This window comes from Haliaeetus albicilla, chromosome W (assembly GCF_947461875.1).
Source record: "Haliaeetus albicilla chromosome W, bHalAlb1.1, whole genome shotgun sequence".
NCBI lineage: Eukaryota > Metazoa > Chordata > Aves > Accipitriformes > Accipitridae > Haliaeetus > Haliaeetus albicilla.
Window position 1 is genome coordinate 1,243,365 of NC_091515.1, and position 24,215 is coordinate 1,267,579.

The window sequence follows — 24,215 nt, forward strand, 5'->3', positions numbered from 1 at the left end:
TATCAATATATATATATATATAACATGTACATATATGTATCGATATATATGTATTATATATCCATCTCTCTCTCTCTCCATAAATATATGGTTACATGTATCCAATGTCATCTTCCCTCTTCCTGAGTGGATGAATGAAGACCTACTTTCAACTTTAGTTCAATATGAAATTTCATTCCCTCCAAAACTTTGAACCTAGTTTGCCATGAAAATTAATTCTAGTAGAATTTCCTTCCTCATATTCATCCCAAATAATCAACTTAATTTTGACCAAATGCTAATAGATTTTTTTGGCAATTTTCACATAGCTATTCGCTTTGTTTTCCCCTGCTGATATGGCACTCCCCCTAGCAAAACAGAGATAGATTGATATAATCAAACCTCTGATGACCATGCCAAAGAAAATACTGGTAAAATATGAGCTGATCGATGGCAAAGCAGACCTTCTCCTGGATCTAGAAATAATATACCTGTGTCTCCAGTTCACAGTGTTTAAATCAAACATCACGTTTTACATTCAATCTCTTTATTAAGCACACATACACTTTTTTTTTTTTAAAAAGTTAGATTACGTCCTAGGCTGTTCCCAGAAAACTCTGTTGCACTTGAAACAAAGGTTGACATTTTTATCATACACTACATGGTTTAATAAAAGAAGCTTAATATGGAAATGAAACAAATCTAGCATTAGAAAAATAAGCAGAATCAAAATCCATTTAACTGAAACCTGAAGCTCTTTATATTTAAATCATAATACACTTACAGTAGCAGCTTCACTAAAAACTGTCCTTGTCAGAGATAGCCCTTTATTCTTTCTTCTGTATTGCTTGTCAAGTAGCTAATTCAAGTAGCTAATTGTGAAAATAACTAATCCAGCCACCATGTATTCCTTCAATTATTTTCATCTTCATCCCTTTTCTATTCTTATTTCCATGTATTTTTTACATCATCTTTTAATTAGATTATAAGGACAAGCAAAGTATGTCAGCGCACAGTACCCAAACCCAAGGATCTCTGATGGTCTTCTGTGCATCTGGGCTCAATAATAAAAATAATATATAATAATAATAATAACAATATGTTGTTAATATATATCATCTATTATGATAATATATAATAATAACAACAACAATTTGCCACTATAATGTAGAGATTTCAAAGAACACTTGATATGTTAAATAATGCCATTTGGGTGAACAGACTATTAAATCTCATAAACTCTCTAAAAGGATCCCTTCACATGATATATGAGCCAAGAAAATGCCATCTATCTTGGCATTTTTTAAGCAGGCTGTATAAAATGTTGTGAACTTTGCCCTTGGCCTTAGATAGTTTAAAATAATTTTCCATGTAAAAACTATGAGTGTCGAGACTCATGTATAAAAGAGGAATATTAGACAGAAGACAATTCTGGTTGTCGTAGCCTGACTTCAGCTGGGCAAAACTGGATATGAAAACTCTTACAGACCTACTCAAAACTGTCTGGTGGTTTACTTCACATTAAGAAAAAAAAAAAAGCTAAGCAGCTATTTTTATGATACTTGGCCTTGAGAGTAAACATATCACCTCCAATGAATTAGCCATCACTAAGGTTTTTAATCACTTAGTCATACAGCAGCTGCACGCTTGTATTCTCTCATGAAGAGTGTCACTTTGAAAGAAGTTTCCTATTTTTTGCAAGTGAAGAACAAGCATGTTTGATTTCAACAAAAACAAGTAACTAAGTTATTCTTGTTCGATTAAATTCTAGGAAGAAAGAACATAAAATCTCCAAGTGGATACATTTTCTTTAGCATTCTTCCATTATTGATTCAGCAAATTTGTTCCTGTGTGAATTGTGACACTTGCCCCATCTCTCCGAAGACATTAGCTGCAGCACATCAGCACCACCCAGTAACTGTGGGTTTAGAGCTGCTGACGGCCTGAGCCCAGGCACCAGATGCTAACTCTTCTTCCACTGTTTCTTTAGAATATTTTTTCTTGATTGCAATTGTTCAGAAGACAGATACCTGTTCTGTAGATATTGAGGAAAATGGTAACTTTCTGAAATACTGATATAAATACCTATTATATTTCCCATGACATTTGGGAAATGACTGTAGATACTCCTATTAATGGGGAGCACAAGATGCTAAAACCTTCCATGGCACTCATTCCTGCCTTAGAGGTCAATAAGATGCAAGTTCCTAGTGCCTCCTAGAAAAAGGTCCATAATATTTAATTCAGTATCTGCTAGAATTAACTAAAAGACTTCCAAATTTTAAGTATCTATTCAAATGTCATCATTTACCTGAAAAAGACGTTTGAAACAACAGCAACACGACTTGTAGAATTTGCAAGCTTTGTCCTACCTTTGCACAGATAAAATATTAGTTCAATGCCAAAAATGAAGACAAAACTGTTAATGAGAGTAAAGTCCTAGAAATTAAAATGATCGCATCTGAGATGGAAGCAGTACTTAAAAACTTTAACGTGCTCAATCTGGGGATGATCTCCAGCCCAGATGACTTAAAGAGCTGGCACAGTAAATCATCAGTCTATCAAACAACTAGCACAAACATATTATTGAAGCATGGCAAATGTGGACATCTTTTAAGAACAGGTTAGCAGCCACTGAACCATTAGCTAGAATTTAATACGCAAAGTTTAAGAATAAGCTTTGATGAAAACAATAATTAAGCACATGAACATAAGTGGGAGAATGACTTATGAAAGACAGATGATGTTAGACAAATCTAATGTTTTCCTCTGATAGGAAACCTTAGGATTTAAGCAATCTAGATCTAGTGTGATTGGACTTTGGAAGTGTTTGATCATCCAACACAGAAGAAGTGTCAGTTAGCTTGAAAAAACATGATTATTTAACTAACAAATGAGGAGCTGACAGTAAGTTTTCTGAACGTACTGGTTGAATATAACCCACAATGTTCATCAATGATTAGTGCTGGAACTGATCTTACTGCTCGAAATTTCAACAATGATCTCTGTAGTAAGGGGAGGAGTACGCTAATTAAATGTTCCAGTGACAAATTAAGGGAGGTAATGGCAATGACAGGAGCATCATACTGGAAGATCTGCTGAATGAAGACCAAAGCAATAGAAAGGAGATTAGGTTTAATAATATATAATGAAAAATATACTTAGTGAGTGATTCACCCCATCTAAGAGCCATCCAGAAGACAGGTCTCTAGTCAAATGCAGCTAGATAGAGAACCCTCCGGACAGCGATTCATCACATCTATTGTTGACACCTCTTTTTGAGCTGAGGATCCACACCTGGCCTGCTAAGATTAGGTAAGTTGAGTCTACCAGTTTGATAATCATAACAAAAAGGTTATAACCTGACAGACACCAGTTAGAAATAATACAGGAGAATGATCTGGACATACTACTCAGTTGCAAGATAAATACCAGTTATCAATAGGATATGGTTGTAAGAAAACAAAGTGATACTAGGATGTTATCCAGGTTATTTCTGGCAGACGTAGACAACCATTAACTGCATTGTACAAGATGTCACAAGGGCCATATGTGGAGTGCTGTATGCAATTCTAGTCAACCTGTTCAGAAAAGATGGATTCAAGCTGAAAAAAAGGCAGGGAAAGGCTACTTAGAAGAGAATGGAGAATCTAGCATGTAAGGAACTTATTGTTTACCCTAGCATGATTAGTATTATTATTCATAAACAAACTCAAGAAGCAAGCACAAGAGAGAAAGCACTAAAGTTACAGGATGATACTAATAACAGAAATACTGTCAAGCTTATCTTTACATGAGGAATTAAAAGACTTTTTTTTTTTTTTAATCAATGAAAGGACTGAATTTCCAAAGCAGATTTCCAAAGTGAGCAATACAGTAAAATTCCAGGTAGTTTTAAGATGATTCTCGCACTTTATGGAAGAAATTACATGGTGTGTTTTTCTGACATAATAAGGGGTGATCAAGAAATTTTATCTTCCGTATTTGAAATAAGAATTTAAAAGAGAATTTAAAAATTAGCTGAAATTTTGATGTAAGAAAAGTAAGGGCATTAAACATTTCCCAAAACACATTCAGAGTTAAACTTTTCAAATACATCTTTTACGAAAAGTTATGTTATGATGTTTTCTCACAGCTCAAAGCTTCTTCCTTTACTTGGAAAGTAAGATTTGTCTTCAAACGTTACAGTGGAGTTGTATTTGAACTGGTAATTCTGATATCCATAGTTATATTTATGACTACTCACAAATTCCAAAATTAAAAGAAAGAACAGAAAAGAAATAAAATCCAAAGGAAGAAAAGAACAGTTTGTTTCATACACATACTATGTTGATTCAATTCAAAATCTAAAGAGAAATAACCTCTATTACCCTAACAAAGGGCTTGGTCCTGCAAAATGACATCGCATGCAAATTGTCAGTGGTGACACTCATCAGCACACTGAATTCATCTAGAAGCCTAGACACTTCACATCCATTTTTGTTTGTGTTAGTGTAAAATGTACATTTTACGTGGCATACCTTGTTCCAAACACCTCCTATCTTCATTTGTCAGCTTTGTGAGGAAAGCCGTAAGTTATATTATTGTAAGTAGAATATTTTGCTGTACTTTAGTCAGCACCTAGATGACAAGCAGTAGACAAACAATAACAATAATGTTTGTTTTACTGGCTTTTCACTAAGCAAATCAGCTATGATACACCGCCAAATAACATTTCCCTATCATTTCACAAAAAAAAAAAGTATTTTAAAAATGTTTCCAGGGGAAAAACATTTTTTCCAGATGCTGGTTCTTTAGGAAATATTAAAGATACCCGCTGAAATCTTTATAAGAAATTGCTTTATTGCACATTTTGTATTCTTAGCCAAGCTGTCATCACGACCTATGTATTTCCATAACTACCTACATATGCCCATTTACTTGACTGAAGTAAATGGACACAACTAACTTCACTGTAGTTTGACTCAAGAAGAAATTTTTACATGACAAACTTAAAGGGCAACCCCCCCCTCCCCAAAACATGGAAAACCTCTTTTGAATTAAAAAATAGCATGCAGGATGATGCTTTGAACAGAATACAGAAACATTTTTTTTTTTAAATAAAGTATGTTAAAATTCACTCGTATGGACTTTCCAACACTCACAGAACATACTGTACAGTCTTATCAAGAACAAAATATCACTGACTACCGCTGCTGCCAATGAACACAGTTGACGGTTACAGCACACAGCATTTCCAACTGGGCCATGACTGCTCAGATCCATGAAACTGATGATGAGGCTGAAGGATTTAGGAAATCCATCACCAGAAAGGTCTAACAGAGATAGCCCTAAGCCCTGCAATTACAAAAGAAAGCAGGCAAGAGGAAAACCACTGCCCCTGCAGTGTGCTGGTAGAATACATGTACGCACATATTTTCACCCTGAATGCGAAACATCCCCTGTACCTACTGGCCTTTTTCCAAATCCACTGTCTTCTCCCTAATGGTATTGCATACCTGTTAAAACCACGCAGTATGTCCTAAAATGATGACATTTCATTTTAATTGAAATCAAACATACTCTTCCACTAGGGAATAAGAAAGTAAACCAAATTTTAATAGGAATTCATAGAAGTACAGAAGAATATTTTTCTCCCTCCTATATTATCTTTCCATGGAAATCTGAGAACAAATATTTTTGAGGCAATAGACGAATTATTCTTAGTTAAACTGTACTGAAATTAGTGAAGGTATATGAAGTAATAATTTGGTTCCTTTGTTTCTGTGGAAATGAGACTGTACTGGATATATGTTTACTAAACTACACTACTTATCATAAACTTCACAAAAAGTACCTATAGATTTAGCCTCTAAAATAAAGTTTGTTGATAAAGGGAGTCTACTCTAAGTCTACTCTAGAGTATTATTATTCTGGAAGAAGAGTGCCGTTTTCTAAATTTGCTTTATATACACTGTAAAAATCGGTTCAGATAAACCAAAAAGAGACATCTCTTTTCTGTAAAGAAGCATCCTTGCAGAATGTGATGCTGGCACAACAATTCCTCTTTAGAGTCACGTTCTGGTTTACTCTGAATGTTTCCTATTTACATAAATCCTAATATGCTCTCTCAGAATTTCCCTCCAAACTCTCAAGCCTTCAGTTCCAAAACCAATCATACCTGAGAAGGGAAGAAAGGTGAAAGCACAATTTTTGTTTCTGTGGACAGGCTGGACATAATGAACCTGTCCAGGAGCTGCAAAATGTCAGAATTCTGCCAGCACAGAGGCTGTAGCTGGTTAGGTGATGGTATCGTAGCAATCATGACCTCTCGATTTTCTGGGCTTCAAAGAAATGCTGTGGACACTGCTGAGCGCTAGTAATAGCTGGCCGTGACAGCGACAGATATCCCATTGGTCAAACAACTTGCAACCCTGCAAACAAGGAAATTACCTACCTCTAAAACACCCTCCTAAACTGAACAAGGCAACGCACACTGACTGCTCCCTAGGCTAGTTACATCAAGAGAGTGTACCTTCAACTACTTCTTGCTAAGGTGAAGCTGTTGTGCTTAAAGAAATGGTTCTGAGCCAATTAAGACCTGAACTGCTACTTGTTAGATGTTAGAAAATAGATTGCCTAGCTCACAACTTTAATTCTGACTGTACACTCAGAACTTCAGTTAGCAAGGTTATCTAAAAATTAGGTTTGGGGCACTTTTTCCCCTCTTTACCTTCCTCTCAAGAAAACACAAAATCTTACGATATTCCTCCTGATCTTGGCCAGTCCATGATATCCACATTTTACGCTATGTTCCTGTCATGCACATTTTTCAGTCCTCAGACCTCATATTGCAGTGCAGATTTCTTGTGACAGAAAACATGAGCACAGAATTCGATAGTCATTATGAATTTCTATAGTGACAATGTTTTTGGAATCTACTGACAATGCAGCACTGACTTGTACAACCTCCTCTGATCAGAGCGCACTGGACTCTTACACGCTCTGTTGGACTTGAGGAAGAGGTATAAAACCCTCAGCTTAAAAGATGTAAGGGCCAGACCTTGACAAATGTTTTATTCTTTGTTCTTAAAAAACCACACTGATAAATATACAAGGGAAAACAATACAATTCAACTGCAAAAAAAAGAGCAGAATAATGTTAAGGGAAAAAGCTGGCAAAGAAATGTCAACTGTAGAGTGCTGAAGTGTCACAAATCTTAAAACGAAGTGCCAGAGGTACAGGTGATGGAAGTGGCAAGCCCTCGCTCTCCTGAGAACCCTGTGCTTTTTCTCACTGGCTCACAGATTTTTCAGCTGAGATCCAGATAAGACTTCAGTTGTTTTAAGACCTATTTATCCCATCAAAGTCAGCAGTAAAAATTTACAATGATTTAACCAGATGTCTCATAGGACTTGGACACATCCCTCAGGATGTATCACGCAGTCCCACCCTCACTTCTAGGAAAGCCTTACTGCTGACAGCGTCTTTTGTTGAAACGGGCATTTTTGAAGTGGGCTGCTGTTGTGACAAAAAGACAGGGGACACAACACTCCAAACTCTCCTGAAGACATCGGTAAAAGCATTTTGATCTGCAAAGGCCGAATTTCTTCCTCCAGTTCATCCCCTCAGACTTCAGCCACTAAAGTTTTTGGCTAGGATTTTGAGGTTCTTCTTCGGGAATTTCTTGGTTCCTCTTTCTTTGTCCCCAGAAGTTTTACCATGGTGAAAGTTTTCAGCCCTTACTTAGACCTCCCATTTGTTCTAATGAGACTTTAGTTCGAATGAGAATTTTGACTCAATGACTATGGGATTTAACTACCAAAAATATTTACCATTTACACAATGTACTACAGATTCAAGATTCATTGCAAATGTGAATTAGCCCATAGGCACTTGCGAAGCAGAAGAGACTTAAAAATGTCTACAATTATAAAATAAACTACAAACTATAAGAAATACATCTATTAACTATATGATTAAGCCATATAGTTATTGATGTTGCAAAGTCAAGTACCTCAACCATAGTTCTGTCCCCTTTTTTTTTTTTGCCTTGTTTCCTGAATGAAGCAGAATATAACAAGGAAGCACAAAGGGATGTATTAGAGGTTGCATGGAAACCCTTAAGCTTTTTTTGTGCTTCATTTTTCCACTTTTTGAGGGGGAGGGGAGAAGCAAACAATTTAGTGGTTTGGGGGTTTATTCTATACCATTTATGAAGTTCAACTTTGTTCCACCCCTGCTTCATCACAAAAACTAACATGGCAGCTCTGGATCACATCTCTTTAATCTACAAGATTAGCAGGAGGGAAAATAATTAGAGTATCTTGGCCCAACCTAGTCATCTCAGTTGTCTCCACCTCTTCTCACGGGTGTGCCGTCACGGATGTGAGGATGCATACTGGTACCATGGGGTAGGTCTGGAAGCCTTTCATAAGCCTTTTTTTTTCATTCCCACCCTCAGTTTGGTGTTGAGCAAGTTCCTACCTCATGGGATGCCAACAGGGTTTGAATGGTGTGGCTCTGCAGCACGGCTGAGGAGACAAGCTTGGTCCTCCACTATGCTCCATCAACGCTCTGTGGTCTCCGAGCTAAGGCTCCACTCCCTGGCTCTGAGGGCAGCATCGCCCTAGGCACAGAGAATATTCTTGTGTACTTAAGCATCTGCAAGTGAAAGAGGAGAAATAAAGATTTTTACCAGTTTATAATTCACCCAACCTGAATCCTGACACATCTCAAACATTGAGGGTGTTAGACTTTCTCCCAAAAAAAGACCAGTAGTAACTTTCTCACAGGCATGTGTTATGTAGCCTAAAAATACATGCCACTACCATCTCTGTCTGGAACAAACACTTCTAAGGTTTTTTCTTAGAACTGCTCTGCAATACCTGGACTTCGTTTTGGTGAAGGGTCCCTAAATTTACTACTGCTAGCTCGCTGACACTTCCATGGACTATCAGCATAGTGACACACAAGTGGCGTGTTTGTATACAGTGCAGCTGCACAGAGCACAGGCTGGGCGTCCTGGCATTAGACTATTTTAATGAAACTCATCAGGTCTTATCTTCTTATTTCTGACCTTGTGAAAGCTATTGACTTGCTTTTCTATTCTGGTGGTTTAGCACTCAATATCTGAAACACCATTATGAATAAAGTAAAGTGTAGTATTTTATAGATGTGTGTGGCCTACAGTCCTCTGCCCATTTTCAGTCTTAAAACAGCAAAAAGCAAAGGGAGGGGAAACAACTGCAAGGTGTTATCTCTGGGCAAAACACAGATATGTTCTCGATTCAGTGCCAACAATACCCAGTTTTTGAAAGTTACCTCTCACTACACATTACTTAAAGCATATCCAAGCAAAGAAAGGCAACACCCATGCAAGGATTCATTAGCAATAATGTTGTGGTTTCAGCCTCGTTCCTTTAAAAATGACTCACCAGAAAAAAAGCTCAGAAAAGACCTCTGTCTTAATTATTGTCCTGGCCTCAACATGGCTCTTTTTATCTGCTCATGCAGAGCAGTCACGCGAGGAACTCGCTGAGCAGCAGAGCCTGCACCCATCTCCCCTGCTCCTGGGCAGCCACTACCCTGCTGGGAGGGAAAAAGCACTGCTGTGGGGCGAGATGCAGGATGGTGCTGCACGGCCTCCATCTCGGCAGAGGACCCGCTGAGCCATGCGGCTGAGCATGGCCAGGAAAGCCCTGGGAGAAGCAGCCTCTCGTAGACACGTCGATACGGAGAGCCAGGCAGCGGCAGCCATTCCACCAGCACCGCTTGTGGTGTTGGACAGGAGAGCATCAACACTGTAGCTGCAGCCAGCTTCTTCAGCACACATTTTTGACACAGGCATTAATTACTTCATCACATGCCATTTTTTCCAGAGGGCCCCTGCCTGGTCCCGTGCACGGAGCGGATCATGCTTGCTGAGCAAACTGCCATGCAGCCGCTTGTTTTGTCGCCGTCATTTGGTGCGTGGCCCTAGGACTCGTTAACGGCACCGTATGCAGGCTGTGCATGCCATGCCGCCAGAATTAGCAATTTCCACATGGGTTCTTCCATGGCATCAGTTATTGTAGCAACACAGCACTTCATAACATTAATCAATTTATTTTCAAAATACTCCGATAAAATTTCCAAAGAGTTTATCTCCAAATCCACAAAGAGTATCCACTGAACATGTGCACACTCAACTTTTTCACGGGTTTACGATAAGGCCACATTTTGACGGATTTTTATAGGAATGAAAAAGAGCATCATCATAGCCCCAAACTAGAACAAAATGCAGTCTAGTACTTTGCTATCCTGCTGTTGAAGTCTACAGGCAGGGTGAAAAAATTTCTCTGGAGACATATAGTTAACGGACACATTCAGAAACCTCAAGATGTGAATTTTTGTCTAATGCTCGTACTTGTAACACCGCTTACCATGTTAACAGAGTACCTCAGCTAACATCGCATGGCTCCAAATTGCTTCACATGTCTTCTGAGGTGGTAAAAGGCCCAACTGCCAGCAGCCCCTCTCAGTCCGCAGCAACATCTGCACTTGTGAATTGTCCATACAAAATTCTGTGGCACACTGAAAACCAGACATATGGGGACAGTATAAAATACAGCGGATTAAAATTGCAAAATAAATAATACTGGGGCCAGTACGGCAGTTGTGTTATTCCTTTTCCCATTTAATTTAAAAACAAAACCCCATAGCCCATTATTAACTGTAGCTTCTGCATTAATTTTCAGTCTGCCAACCTAGTGTACTCCAGAAAGACAAGGTCTTGCTACAGAAACTAGCTTCACTTGTGTTACTATGTGTGAAGTCTTATGTGTCACCGTAAATTTACATTTTGTGGTTTATTAATATTTCACTGTTGTGAGGTGAATAATTATATTTACCTCTATTTTCCCTGAAAGTAGTGTATTTTTATATTACTTTAATACCACCAATGCTTCAGTTATTGTTAATATTAAAAATGGATTTAATTATGACTTGATTAATCCAGAACTAAAACATGGTTGATATCCGAACAGGCCAGGCACAAATCAGGTGTAATTTACATCCCTAATTATTGCATTAACAATTTCTTTCTTCAGAAACACTGAAATGGCACGCCCGGTATAATCATGATGAAGAGCAGCAGCAGGCCAGGAAACGTAGTCAGCTTAAACAAGGTACGCGCTGCACTGAAATAGCTAAGCACAACAGATAAGAAATGATACCAAAGAAGCCTTTAGAAATTAGGAAACAGGGCTGGGACAGCCCTGCACACCGTGCGGGCCCGTGATTTCTGGGATTCCCCGATCCTCGGGGGGGAAACCGTCCCGCGGGAGGGTCCACGAGCCCCTCACCCATGAAGGCCCGCCATCAGAGCACCAGCAGCCCCTGCTCTCCTCTTCCTTTTGGTACGTGGGGGACGAACGTCGCCCAAACCGGGACTCACGAGGCCCTCTTTTTCCCAGTCTAATCTCTACTAATGCTTCATTTCTTCAGGGGTATCTGGAGATCCTGGACGCATTACTGGGTTAAATAATTAAATAAAGCCTTGTCTCTCCTCTGTGGGCTCACGCTATTTTTTTTTCCCCTCCAGTTTTCTCTGTATTGATCCACTTTGAGGGAAAAAAATAAACCTGCACTTTAAACAACAAGCAATTTGGCACCGGCCCTGTCTCTTCTTTGAACCACGTATAGCTCTAAGACCACTGTTGCTGCCAAGGGAGTAATAACTCACAGATAAAAAACCCCTTCAATTCTAGAGGGACACGGCTGTGCTTTGAGCCCTGCCAGCCTGCCGAGCACCCCCTCGACACCCAGCTCTGGGGTACAGCGAGCGAGGAGCCCTCACCACCAGAATCTTCCCTCTCCCCTGGTCCTGCGTCCCTCGCCGCGCCCCAGAGCCCGCCGGCCGGGGACGAGGGCACTGTCTGCCTTTGCGTCTCCACCAGGCAGGGCCGCTTCGCTCCTTGCCGCCTTTCCCCCTCTGACAGCCACCCGCGTCCCTTCGAGGGACAGCACCCCGGGGCTCGCACCACCCGAGCAGCCGGCCACGGGCACGTCCCCGGGGAGCACGGACCCCGCACGCCCTGAGAAGAGCCAGCCTCCCCACAGCAGGCCCCTGAAGGGCCTCCGCCTGAAGAGAAGGGCAGGCTGTCATGGAGCCCTGCCAGCTCCAGCGGGCTCAAGCGGCCCTCAGCCACCCCCGGCCCCTGCCTGTGGGCACGGGAGCCCCATTTTGGCCTGGGCCTTCTGGGGGTACAGCAGAAGAACAGGGTGCCCAGTCCCTCGCAGCTCTCAGGCCCTTGTGGGACCTCCCGGGCAGCCTCGGGCCTCCCTCGTGAGGTACTGACCTTTGTCTGAAGAGAGCTGCGCTGGTGGTGGAGCCGTGGCCATCACCACCCTGCTCTGGCCACCCACTGGAGGCTGTGGGACTTTGTGCCATCATCCGTGTCAAGGGTCTGGGACTGCGCCTCGCCTGTGGTTGCCCGCGGCTCCCATCCCGCCTTCCCTCACGGAGCACACTGCTCCGGCTGCTTTCCCACGTCTACTCTTCGTCTACGAGGCGTTCAAAGAAACATCTACGGCAGGGAGCGGATGAAACAGGCAGCCAGGTCCCAGCGGCTGTCACCGGCTTTGTTCAGGAACAGTTCAAGACTCAGAGCCTCGCTGAACTCGGTACTCTGGCCACCAAGGCAGTCACTGAAGACACACTGAAGCTGATATGCTAAAAGCAGTAAGTAATATTGACGGTGTACACCATCCCTTAAATGTTCTCATAAGTCTCTTGAGGCCAAAATCCTGACTGCCCACATCATCTGTGCCTTGGAGTTCTTCTGGCACCTAAAGCACCCCAGTGTGCCTGTATTGTCTGGATGACTTGCACCTGCACAGACCATTGCAGCTCTGTGAATACACGTCCCACGCAGTGTCACCCATCTTACATACTCTCACACCACGTGCCAGGACCTGTGAACAAGTCCCTTCTTCCAAACGTCACGGCTGGGGCAGAAGACAGAGCCCTCGTGGGTGCCACCTCCTCCTGGGAGGACATCTGTGCCCTTCTTCCCTGCAGGCAGGGTGCACAGCAGCTTTGCAAAGCTATTCTGAAATGGGTGCTCGGTAGCCTGTGCCACAGGCAAAATTACGGCAACTCATGCTCAAGGAAGAAGTACAGAGCAGGGCCTCCTTGACCCGTACGCAACATGTGATGGAGTTGGAGGCACCAAACGTGATGCTGTGCTCAGTACCCACTGGCATCAGGAGAAGACTCCAGCTTGACTTCCACGAGGGCCAGCAGCTCGGCTAGAAGGGCGATGAGCAGGTGAGTGCTCTCTCTGAACCATTACTTCGCGTGAGAAATGGGGGTGCTGGTGGCTTTGGGGGCTCCTGAGGGAGGAGTCCATTGGAGCGGGTTATGGGCAGTTCCGATTCCAGAAAACAAACCCAGCCTCCAGCTGCAGAGGGAGTCCACCCCTCATCTAGACCAGATATCCTCACATCTACATAAAACAGCCGCAGGAGAACGTCCAACTTGGTGGGGGCACCCCCCTCCCAGGCGGCCACCTTAGCACCCATTTCTCACTAGGCTTTAAGGCCACGCAGGAAGATGGCCGAGTTGACATCAACGTGGGGGACACTCCACGTTGATATCCTGGTGGTCAGTGGGTAGCCAGCTTCTGGAGCACTGCTGGGGGGGGACTGTGCTGACCTGGCAACATTTTCACAGTTAAGAGTGATCAGGTATTTTTGTATTACACGGTAAGTCTGCACTCCGTGCCCTTTGGAAAGGCCCTTATCTTCTAAGTAGTTCCTGTTTTTCTCTCACCATTTCACCGTGGGGTACAAATGACCACATGTCCTTATCCAAAGAGTATCTCTGAGCGTACTGCAGTGTGCTCATGGCGCATCGCGGAAAGCGGGACACTTCCCAGTCCAGGAGAGGATCGGAGGAAGATACAGATCAGCGAAAACGAGGCCTGGGATCTAGAAAGCCAGAAGTTTTACAGGGGGTGTACGCGTGGCTGGTATCCCCCCGCGCAGGCCCCAGGGACGGCGGCCTTCGCCACGCACCAACGTGGTATCACGGTGCCGCTTTCCCTGTGGCACCCGCTCTCGACGTCCCTCCCCAGCCCTGCTCCGGGCCGGGACACGCTCCCCGCTCCCACAGCGCTGCGTGGGGCCCTTTGTACCGTCGGGTTCCGAAAGGTTTAGATTTACGGCACGCTCTCCTTTTCTATGGCTGCTTCTAGGTTTACACTTTCACCTCCAGGCCCAGCAGAGTAACGTGGGTGCAAGAAGACCTCTTGCTCGTCACAGAGGGTCTCCCACCACCCTTGAGCAAGCTGCGGAGGGCAAGAAAGGGGGTCCGCAGCTCTCCAGCCCCCCCGCCTTGTTACTTCTCCTACTCCCTTCCGGGCCTGGGCCCTGCAGCCTGTCCCCCACCTGCACAGCCTCCTTCCCTTGGTGCGTGCATGTGTCCCCCCGCCACGTTTTACTCCCTTTAGCCCTTTCCCATGCACTTCTGCATTTTAATTTTCAGGAACTGTTTGCGCGCCATCGGAATTGCGCGCTCTGCTCCCATTCCATTTAAAAAAAATAAAATAGAATCAACACAACCGCCGCCCCCCCCAGGCATCCCGCCGCCTGCAAACCCCCTCCCAGGTTCCTGCGCTGTATGGGGGGGGGAACAACGCGCCCCCCCCCCCCCGGCAGGCGGAGGGGTGCCCGCCTGCCCCGGGCGCTCCCGCGGAGCACGTGGGCGGAGGCGCGGATCTCCGCGGGGGCTGCGCGCTGCGGTGCGGCCGGTCCGGGTGGCGAAGGCGGGGGTGGAAGGCGGCGCGGCCGGGGGGCGGCGGGCCCCTCCATCTTGCTCGCCCCGCGCCGCGCCGCGCCGTCCCGCCCGCCTCCCTCCCTCCCTCGTCATTGTCTGCGAGCGGCGGCGCGGCGGCGGCGGCGGCGGCGGCGGCGCTTATAAGGCGGCGGGCATTGCCCGGATGTGAGCGGCTGGCGATGTGTCTTCCAGGGAAAGATGCTATTATCCGCGTCTCCGCGGGGGAGGCCGTGGTGGTGAGGAGGAGGAGGAGGAGAGCGCTGTAAACTTGGAACAAGTTTGGGACGGGCGGCTCCGCGCTCGCTCTGGGGGTTTTGCCTTTTTTTTTTTTTTAAGGAAGGACAGAGGGGAAAGTCCCCGAGCCGCCACGGCGCTCGCAGTTTGTCAGTCACCATGTGTTTGTAAAAACAATAGAGGGAAAAGTTGTCGGACCTTCTTTTTTTCCTTTCTTTTTGCCTTTTTTTTTTTTTGGTTTTTTTTTTTTTTTTTTTTTTTTTTTTTTGGCTGGCTGGCGTCTCGGCTGTCTGGGTGGGGGAGCTGGTGGCGGGCGTTTGGTGGTCGGGAACCCCAAATCCCAACAAAGCCAGGTGTAGGGTGCCTGTAAAGCTGTGGAGTACCCCGGAGCAGGACTGACACTTACAGTACTTTTTCGTGGTTTTGGAGGGTCACACACGTGTGAGATAATAAAGCACTTTGGCAGAAGATTCCTCTCTTCTTTTTTTTTATTTTTGTGTTTTTTTTTTTTATTTTTGTTCTTTTTTTTCCCCCCCTTGGAATATTGTGAACATATTTGTGGCCATTTAAGGTAAAGTTACAATTTGCTGTTAGAGTAACTTGTTTGTGTTTTTTTGGTTTTGGTTTTTCTTTTTTTCTAAATTGTCGATCCCAATGTGTTATTTAAAAAGAGGTGCAAGTTATTCGATGTGTAAATGCAAATAGAAAGTACACCGTGTGCGCGCACACATAATTGCTCGTGTGTATAAATATACGTTCTATATACACGGTGTAATTACACGTGTGAGATCTACACTAAGGTGCAAACGCTCAGCGTGCTAACTCGGTGCTTTATTTCCTACCGGAAAATGAAGTCGAACTAGTTTTCGTGGAGTGTGTCGGGCCTGCAATAGCAAAATGTAAAATAAAAGTATAACATGCTGAGGGGGGAGGGGGCCGCTGGCATCGTCCCCAGAAACTTGAGCGTAAAGCGAATCAAAGGGCTGATTTTGCAAAGTTTGCAGCAATGCTCTCTGTAAATCGAAAACCTCGGGTTTGAAATTTAGCTGTAGGCACGGGGGGGGGGGGGGGGAATTGGGGGGAGGGGGGCATCCACAAACAAACCAAAACAAAGCAGAATAAAAAAAAATGGACTGGATAATACAAGGGGAGAAAATATTGTTCCTCTTGGCAAAGTCTGCGCATCACGTGTATTTGCAGCCTCGTATAAACTCGCTTTGCCATGTGTATGTGCGCGAGCTGGGGAAATTTAAAGTATAATCCCTGCAAAAGTGCGGCGCGGGCGGGAGTCGGCGGCTGGCCGGGATCTGCAGCTCCATGATCTGCGGGTACGGAGGCGGCGCGCCGCCCGGCCCCGCGCTCCGCTCCCCTCCGCGCCGCTCCGCTCCCCTCCGCGGGCGGGCGGCGGCAGGCGGGCGGCGGGGCAGCGGCCGGGCGGGCGCGGGGCCGGCGGGAGCGCGGGGCCGGCGGGCGGGGGCCCGGCCCGGCCCGGCAGCGCGGCGGCGGCGGCGGCGGGTAGCGGCGCTGCCGGGGCTGCGGCGAGGCGAGGCGGCGCGGCCGCTGCGCTGGGCTGCGCTGCGCTCCGCGCCCCTTCCTTCCCTTCCCTTCGCTGCCTTCCCTTCCCTTCCTCCCCATCCCTCCTTCCCTCCCCTCCCCTCCCCCCGGGCGCTCGGAGGGAACCGATGACTCCGCACAGGCCCGAGCCGCTCCCGGGTTGTTGTTATTAACCCCCCCCCCCCTCCCCTCCGCAAATTAGAAATTGGGGCTAATTGTCAAAGGCTGCTCTCTGCTTCCCTCCCGGCCCCTCCACCCCCGCCCCGCGTCCCTCCGCACCGGCGCCTCCGTAGCCTGCGACTTTGCATCTCTTTTTTTTTTTTTCATTGCTGTTATCGCTCTTTGCCGTTTCTGCCTCTAAACGCTACTTTGCGTGGAAGAAGGAGAAGGGAAAAAGTTGGGAGCGGATGGCTGTAGTTTCTTCTCTGGGATCCTCATTCATTCCTCGCTGAACCTCCTGTTGCATAAATGATGCTCCGGGAGCGAGGCTTTTTCTTTTTTTTTCTCCTCCGGATTTGGGTTTAGAGTGGATGTTACCGGGTTTCGATCGCCTCTTTGGAAATACAATATCGCTTTTTTGTTGTTGTTGTTTTTGCTGTCCCTCCATCTTTTTTCCCTCCCTTCTTCTCAACTACCCACCCCCGACCCCCACCCCCCTGAAAAATCCGATTGTGTTTCCTGCAAGGCTCGGGACTGGGTTTCTGATTGCGGTTATTTCCATGTTTCTAGGTTTGTGTGATTTTGCTAAAATGCATCACCAACAGCGAATGGCTGCCTTAGGGACGGACAAAGAACTGAGTGATTTACTGGATTTCAGTGCGGTAAGAAACAACGGTGGAAATTAACAACAGCTGTAAAAAAATATCTTCTAGCTGATCTGTTAAACTAAAAAAAAAAAAAAACCAAACCAAAAACCAAACCAACAAAAACAAAACAAAACTGTGATCTAAGTACATTGGGCAATTTTTAATCAGCAGCTAGAACCATGGTAAATATCTTTCTGCTTTAAAAAAAAAAAAAAGAAAAAAATTAGAGTCTTTTTATTATTTCTTATTGTATGTGATGGGAGATGCAATCGTGTTCACAGCTTATTTTAATGTCTTGGATGTCTAAAATAATTCATACAAAAAGAGATGCCCCTAAAACCGAACATTTCTCATCATTAGTTAATAACAATATCTAGCACTTTTACTGTGCTTTACGTTTTATAGCGTTGTTGGCACATGAACTAATTAATTGCTAATTAGTTGCTTATATTCTATTTTCAGTTCTTCCCTTGTTTCATTTTTTGGCACATGGAAAGTGCAAAGAAATCCATGACTGTCTCAGTTTAAAGTTTTCACTGAAATCTCATATGGCTTCTGCTGTCACTAAAACTGCTCCAATCTTTTCCGAAGCCCCCCAGCTAGATGGTGCTTTTTTTTAAAAAAAAAAAAAAAAAAAAAAAAAAGAAGTACTTTTTGTCTCTTTGGGCTGCTCCTGGCCGGGCTGGTTTGGAGGCCAAACGTTAATCCGGACGTGTGCACTTGTCTAGTTTTGTCAGGCTCCCCCTCCCCCTCCCAGCCCCTTCCTTCCTCTCCCCATCCCCTCCCTTCCCCCCAATATGTCAGGAGTATCTATCTATCCAGTTATTTATTTATTTAAGGGGAGAATCAGTTTGCTGTGAGATGCATGTATGTTCCTAAAGACCAGCAACACCCCGCAAAAACCTGCCTCCCCCCCACCCCCCCGTGTAAATGAGGCTGCTTCAGGCTGGTGCTGCTGCTGCTGCTCCAGACTTTGCTTTGGAGGAATGGCTTGGGGAAGTTTGGCCAGGAAACGTAGCCTGAGGCAGCTTTGCAGCCCCCTCTTTGCTTGTTGCACTTTTTCCATTTGTTCCTTCGCTTTTTGCAGGCTCTGACTCAGGGAAGGTGCGTATTATCCACTAGACACGTCGAAGAAGAGAGAAACCAATTAGGGTCGAAATAAATGCTAGGGAGAGAGAGAGGGAGCGAGAGAGAGGGAGAGAGAGGGGGAGAGGGAGAGAGCCTTGCTTCAAATTGCTCTCATGTTAGAGACGAAATGAGAATTTAGGGCAGGTGGCACTTTGCATTATTATTATTTGGGTTCACATATGACAGGCAAATCGTAAAGCGGGATGGAAATGGACATTGCTACATTTATGGCCAAGGTTTCAGCAAAAAAACTTTTTTCGCCTTTGTCAGCGTGAGAGTTGGAGAGGGGAGCGAGCCCCGCTTCCCAGCCTGGATAACGCTGCTGGGGACTGGGATTGCTCAAACTCTTCGGGAAGCGAATATTGTTTGGGGAGCTAATGAGCCTAATAAAAACGTGATGATGGTGGTGAGGGGCTGGTGGGGGCTGTAAGAAATACTGACTCATTTTCAGGTCTGTGGGGGATGATGTTTCGTGGTAGACAAACTATTGAACGTAGTTCACAGCGAATGTGGAAGGAACTTTTGACTAACAGTGGACTCGGGAATCTCTTGTTTTCCAGTAGTAATGCCTCTTTGTTTTTTTTAGATGTTTTCACCTCCTGTGAGCAGTGGGAAAAATGGACCAACTTCCTTGGCAAGTGGACATTTTACTGGCTCAAGTATGTAAAATTTTTTGTTTCATATGTAGTTAAAATGTTGTTAGTTATTTATCCATAGGCATTACCTTTGTTGTGGTTGTGTTAATATCTTCTGGGGAGCAGATTCGTTCAGATCTGAGCGGAATTATTCCTAAGCGCTGACTGTTGTTATTATTATTACTACTTATTATTTCCACAAGACTGGGACATTTTGACAGTATTTCCATACATTTATGATATTTTTAACCCCCCCCCCAAACTTCTCCTCTGTATAATTGTTCAAGGTGAGCTAGTTTAAATCTTTTTCTTTTTTTCAATTGAGCATTGGAGATTTTTATTTACAATTTCAGATGCTGTGTTTTGTATCTCAGAGATGATAATCAAAACATCTTGCATGAGAATGAATTTTGTGAATAAGAGTTGAAGGCTGCTTAAAATAAATAAATAAATAAGCAAGTATCTGAGTATAAACACCAACCTCTTCCGGGAAAAGAACTCTTTAGTATTAGAGATCACTGTTTGCTGATGGAATATTTGTCGGTGAATTAAAATCTTCGGGCTGATTTCTTTTCCTGGTAGAAGACAGGGCATTTTCTTTCTAAATATTTGACTGCTTTTGAAGAGTCCCTGAAATTTAACTGGAGGATTTGTTTGTTTGTATGTTTGTTTATTTGGCTGTAGTAGTGCTATATGGGCAACTTCTGCATTCCCTAAAAACAGGAGTCCTGTTTGATGACAAAAGAAATATCAGAGCTCTTTGTGGTAGAACATATGTGTACAATAATTGTCTGGCAACTGAAGTTTTATATACAGGTTTTTATATGCCTGACAAATTAGAAGTAAAACTAGCAAGGATACTTACGCATTTGAAATTTCCTTACTCTTCTATTAAGTTCATTTAAGAGGGTTCCCTGCCTTGCGGATGTGGTGTTTTGGACAGGACACAAATACATCTCCGGGTAGAGAGCTGCAGTGTTTTAAAAGCACAGGCAATTACACATACCAACACACTGTACGTAGTATTGTTATACACAGAGTACTGTTCTAAATCAGATGGTAAATTTGGACAAGTCTTCACTGCAAACTGCCAGTGGATATCTAGATATAAACACGTCATTGCATATAGTTTCATGCCTGCTATTTGCAGTTTGTACTCAATTAAAGGAACCTCTTCTGTGTATTCAGTATAGCCATTTTTATTAAATGCACTAGTATGTCAATTAACTTCTTATTTCCAAAGAAGGACTTCCTAATTTGAAGGTAGTCTGTAATATAAATTTTGATCAAATGCCACCAACAATTATTAAGTACTCATTTTGTGAATTTTATTCTATTCAGACTTTCAAAATAACATGTTTTTGGTTTTGTTTCACAAATTTGGTTATATTATGAATATAGTGACTTGGTGAATTTTACTATTAGGTTTGAATAGGTTTCCAAATGTAATTTTCTTTATATCTCGCAAGCTAAAGGTTTTAATCCTATTTTTTGTCATTTTCTGAATTACATAATTTTAATAACTGATTTATCCGAATACATAATATTCAGTATATTTGTTTTCGCTGGAGAGAAGCGAAGAGTGTTTGTGCCAGACAAATCAATTTGTCATGCTTATATACCAGTCAATGCAGCAACTAACACTTGGTCTAACAGCAATTGACTAGATAGTTATATTTAATAAATGCATCGTAAACATCATCTATGAAGTCATTTTGATCAGAAATACCACAGGATAGCAAATCTGAACAGTGAGTGAAATCAAGGGGTTATATGGTTTTTTATTGTCTCTAAATCTGAAAGATTAAAGTAACTTTGACGCATCATTTTAGATATACGAATAATTTAATGTGCTGAAGTACATTAGTAATATTAAGATATAGACTATTTAAAATAACACCTGAACTCTCCCATACTGTTAACAACATGTGAATGCTTGAATACGCCAGTCTCTGATGGTGGAGGATGAAGTACCCTGCTTGATAAAGGAACGTATACTGTATGTTGGTAGATTGTTTGCACAATGGCATGCAGCACAGCGTACTGTCTTCTAAAGGAAAATAATTTTGAATTTCCTATATAAAGATCTGTTGCTTGGTTATTAGACAGGGAGTTTTGTAGTGAGCGATCGGTGATTTCAAAAAAAGTTGTCAGAATCTAGGTATCAGTGAATTGCCCCTCACTGATACTCGGTGAGAGGGTGGATGTGTGGCCTGAAGATACAGTTGCGAGAAGGAGAAGCGTGGCTATTGTTTCCCTGTGCTCTTGCTGGCCAGCTAGCTGTGTGCGAGAGTCTTGCTGCTTCAGAATATTTGGTGTGCGGTGTTGTAATGAGCCAGGACTTGGGAAATTCAGATTTGATATGATAGCACCCAGACAACTGCTTCAAGAGATGTTTTCTGTAACTATATGGAAGGATTAAAGATAGCCCCATTAATAACATAGGAACACAGTTTATTATTCTAATTATGCATATTGATAACACAGAATTTTAGTGATCTGAATGCAGCTTGGTCTTCCTCCTGGACAGATGCCCTTCTGAAGTTTGAGCTGACCTTCTCTTAATGGTCCTCTTTTAAAAATTGTATTTACTGAGATGGGGAACCGCAGATGTCATTCCTCTGCATTAACCTGAAACTTATCTTACGGGGGGGGGAGGGGAAAAAAAAAAAAGACCCCAAAGAAAAGTAATCCCAAGCAGTGAAGTGAAACTATAACTGTACTTTAGCAAGTGTGGTAATATTTCATGCTTAAAGTCATCTTAATAGCTTTTTACTCATCTAATATATGATGCTCTATTGTGATTTGTAATGTGTGAATGAAAATAAAGTAAAGCCACATTTCCTTTTAATCTTTAATTTCACAAACATGGCTTCTTACCATGTTAAGAAATGGTGAGGGCTGCAAGGGAGAAAGGAATGTAACCTGAGCCACAGCCGTGACATTCCCATGGAGCATTTTTCACATGAAAGGCTTTTGTCAACCCAGTAAAGGACCAGGAGTTTTTGTTTGATGTTTGCAGGTGTTCAGCAGAGAGCACTAAAACAATTCAGCCATGCTGGTTTAGAGACTCTGACCTTAACAGGGAGAATTGGTGAAGACTGAAATTATTTTTAAGAAAACTCCCATGGAGTTACCTCAAATTTGTATTGTATTTGTAAAGTGATTTAATACCTGTTACTTAAATTGAACAATACACATCCATTAGAATGAAGCTGGGTTTTTATTTTTTTTTTATATTCTTTTTTTTAGGACACTTGCCAAAATAAAACTGATTTTCCCAGATTTTCTAAAATTTTCTGAGTAGTTTACCTTAGCTTCTGCAGTAAAAGCATTTTTCATAATCTAAGTGCGAGCCAGTGTAAAATAAGGGGAAGATGATGATTGCTGGTGTTTGATTTTGGGAATGGGTTTTGAAGCAGTTTTTCAACAATTGTGGTGCTGAAGAATTTGCTAGGTCTGTCACATTTGGCATATTTCAGTTTTCGAACTGATAATCAAAGCCCACATCTTCCTGATTATGTTCAACTTCTGCTTCTTCTATTTTAAGTATTTAATTTTACCTAAGTTTTCAAGCATCTGTTATAGATTGCCCACTGTGTATATGTTTGAATATTGTGTGGGTGTGAGTAGCAGTAGAATAACTGAATTCTTGTGATTGGCCATTCCTAGTGCACAAAAAAAAAAATCTAAAATCTTTGCTAGCACAGACATCACTGAGTAAAGTGAAGTCAGTTTAAAGGCTTTAAAGACTTGCTTTTAATTTTGCCATTAGTTTGATTAGGGCTTGTCCTGCATTAGAATAACAGCGATTACAAATTAATACATCTTTAACTAGGGTATCACAAATTCAGCTTGGTTTTGAAGTCCTTTCTTTACTTTGGATGTGTCTGTGAGTAAATTATAACCAAATAGAGTTTTTTAAGTACAGTTCATTTTTGGAGTGTGGCCTTCTGGGAAAGGTGTATAATTCTGCTGTTATTGGTTGATCATCAGAAAAACTGAATTAAATACAGTCTTTATCTTGAAAACGTTTTGGTAGCCGCTCAGGTTAGGCACACCTCAGGATGTGTGCACGGGTCCTCTTAGCATCAGTGGGAATAATGCGTGTGTGTGCTAGGGAGGAATATACCCTTTACCAGGGAGGATTTTGGAAGAATGTCATTTATTTTGGGGGTTATAATGCAGAATTGCTGTTCAAAAGAAAAAAAGTAAGAGATGAGAAATTTTAAGCGTATGGATCAGAAAAGCACTTTTAATAATGAAGGAAAAGTAGTGTAGTAGGTACATAGGTATTGCAAGTACGTAGGTGGCTCTGAAGAGTAGTCCGCATTTATAATGGTATATGTCAGAAAACACAGAAAATTATGATTGAATTTGGGTGTTGGCTTTGCTTGCGTGTTGCACCACGTTCTTCCTTTGCCAGGCGGCATTCCAGGTCTCCAGCACACTGGTGCGCAGGACACGGCACCTTCCAGCCCCAGACCCTCCAGCCCCTCGCCCGGTCCGGTGCTGCTGTTGCTAGCCCGTGGCTGTGCTTTGTAACACTCCTCTCTTCATTGGACTGTTGAAAAATACTTGAGGCTTTAGCTACGTAGATACGCAAAGGCAACTGCTTCCATATTTTTCATCCCTAATGTTTCGTAATTATGATTAAGAAGAAGAAGAATGCTAGTTACCTCCCATCCTTCCAGCTATGTTTACTTGTGAAGCATTCGATCATCCTCCCCTCCGAGTCCTATTAAAGAGAGTACTGTGGGGGCAGAAAAAGACCCACGCTATGATATTTGAATTGGCCTGAGACACCATAGCGCATACTTCGAGGAGCTAAATATTTGGTTACAAAGAAGAGAGGTTACTTCTGAGTTTGTACGTTGCTTGCAGTGGCAAACTGAGTGTATCCTGCAGAGGACGTTCCAGAGACACAGCCACCTGCAGTCACTCACATATATTTAAATCTGGAAGCTAAGGTCCTATCTTAAAAAAAAAAAAAAAAAAAAAAAAAAAGAAAAAAAAAGATGCAAATCCCCTTGATTTCTGATGTTGGAAGAAAACTAGCCTTATTGAATGGAAGAGAG

The 24,215-nt window shown here is 43.0% G+C and overlaps 1 protein-coding gene and 1 long non-coding RNA gene across 21 annotated transcripts in view; one reads left to right on the forward strand and one right to left on the reverse strand.

Moving 5' to 3' along the window:
• The window catches only part of LOC138683334 (uncharacterized), a 63,940-nt gene extending 55,324 nt beyond the window's left edge, over nucleotides 1-8,616 (reverse strand). The window contains exon 1 of the long non-coding RNA XR_011322918.1: nucleotides 8,447-8,616. This is a non-coding gene — a long non-coding RNA (uncharacterized lncRNA). The remainder of the gene's footprint in view (nucleotides 1-8,446) is intronic.
• Nucleotides 8,617-14,942: 6,326 nt separating this feature from the next.
• Nucleotides 14,943-24,215, forward strand: part of TCF4 (transcription factor 4) — a 246,577-nt gene continuing 237,304 nt past the window's right edge. For 2 of the 20 annotated variants that reach the window (XM_069775304.1, XM_069775303.1), the window contains exons 1-2: nucleotides 16,815-17,389; nucleotides 19,089-19,161. In XM_069775304.1, coding sequence (XP_069631405.1) covers nucleotides 17,099-17,389; nucleotides 19,089-19,161 — 364 coding nt within the window. In that variant the 5' untranslated portion in view covers nucleotides 16,815-17,098. Of the gene's footprint in view, nucleotides 15,586-16,213; nucleotides 16,343-16,708; nucleotides 16,728-16,811; nucleotides 17,390-18,340; nucleotides 18,479-18,623; nucleotides 18,739-19,088; nucleotides 19,162-24,215 lie in introns of those variants that run through there. The other 18 variants (XM_069775312.1, XM_069775314.1, XM_069775313.1 and 15 more) reach the window with 18 other exon arrangements.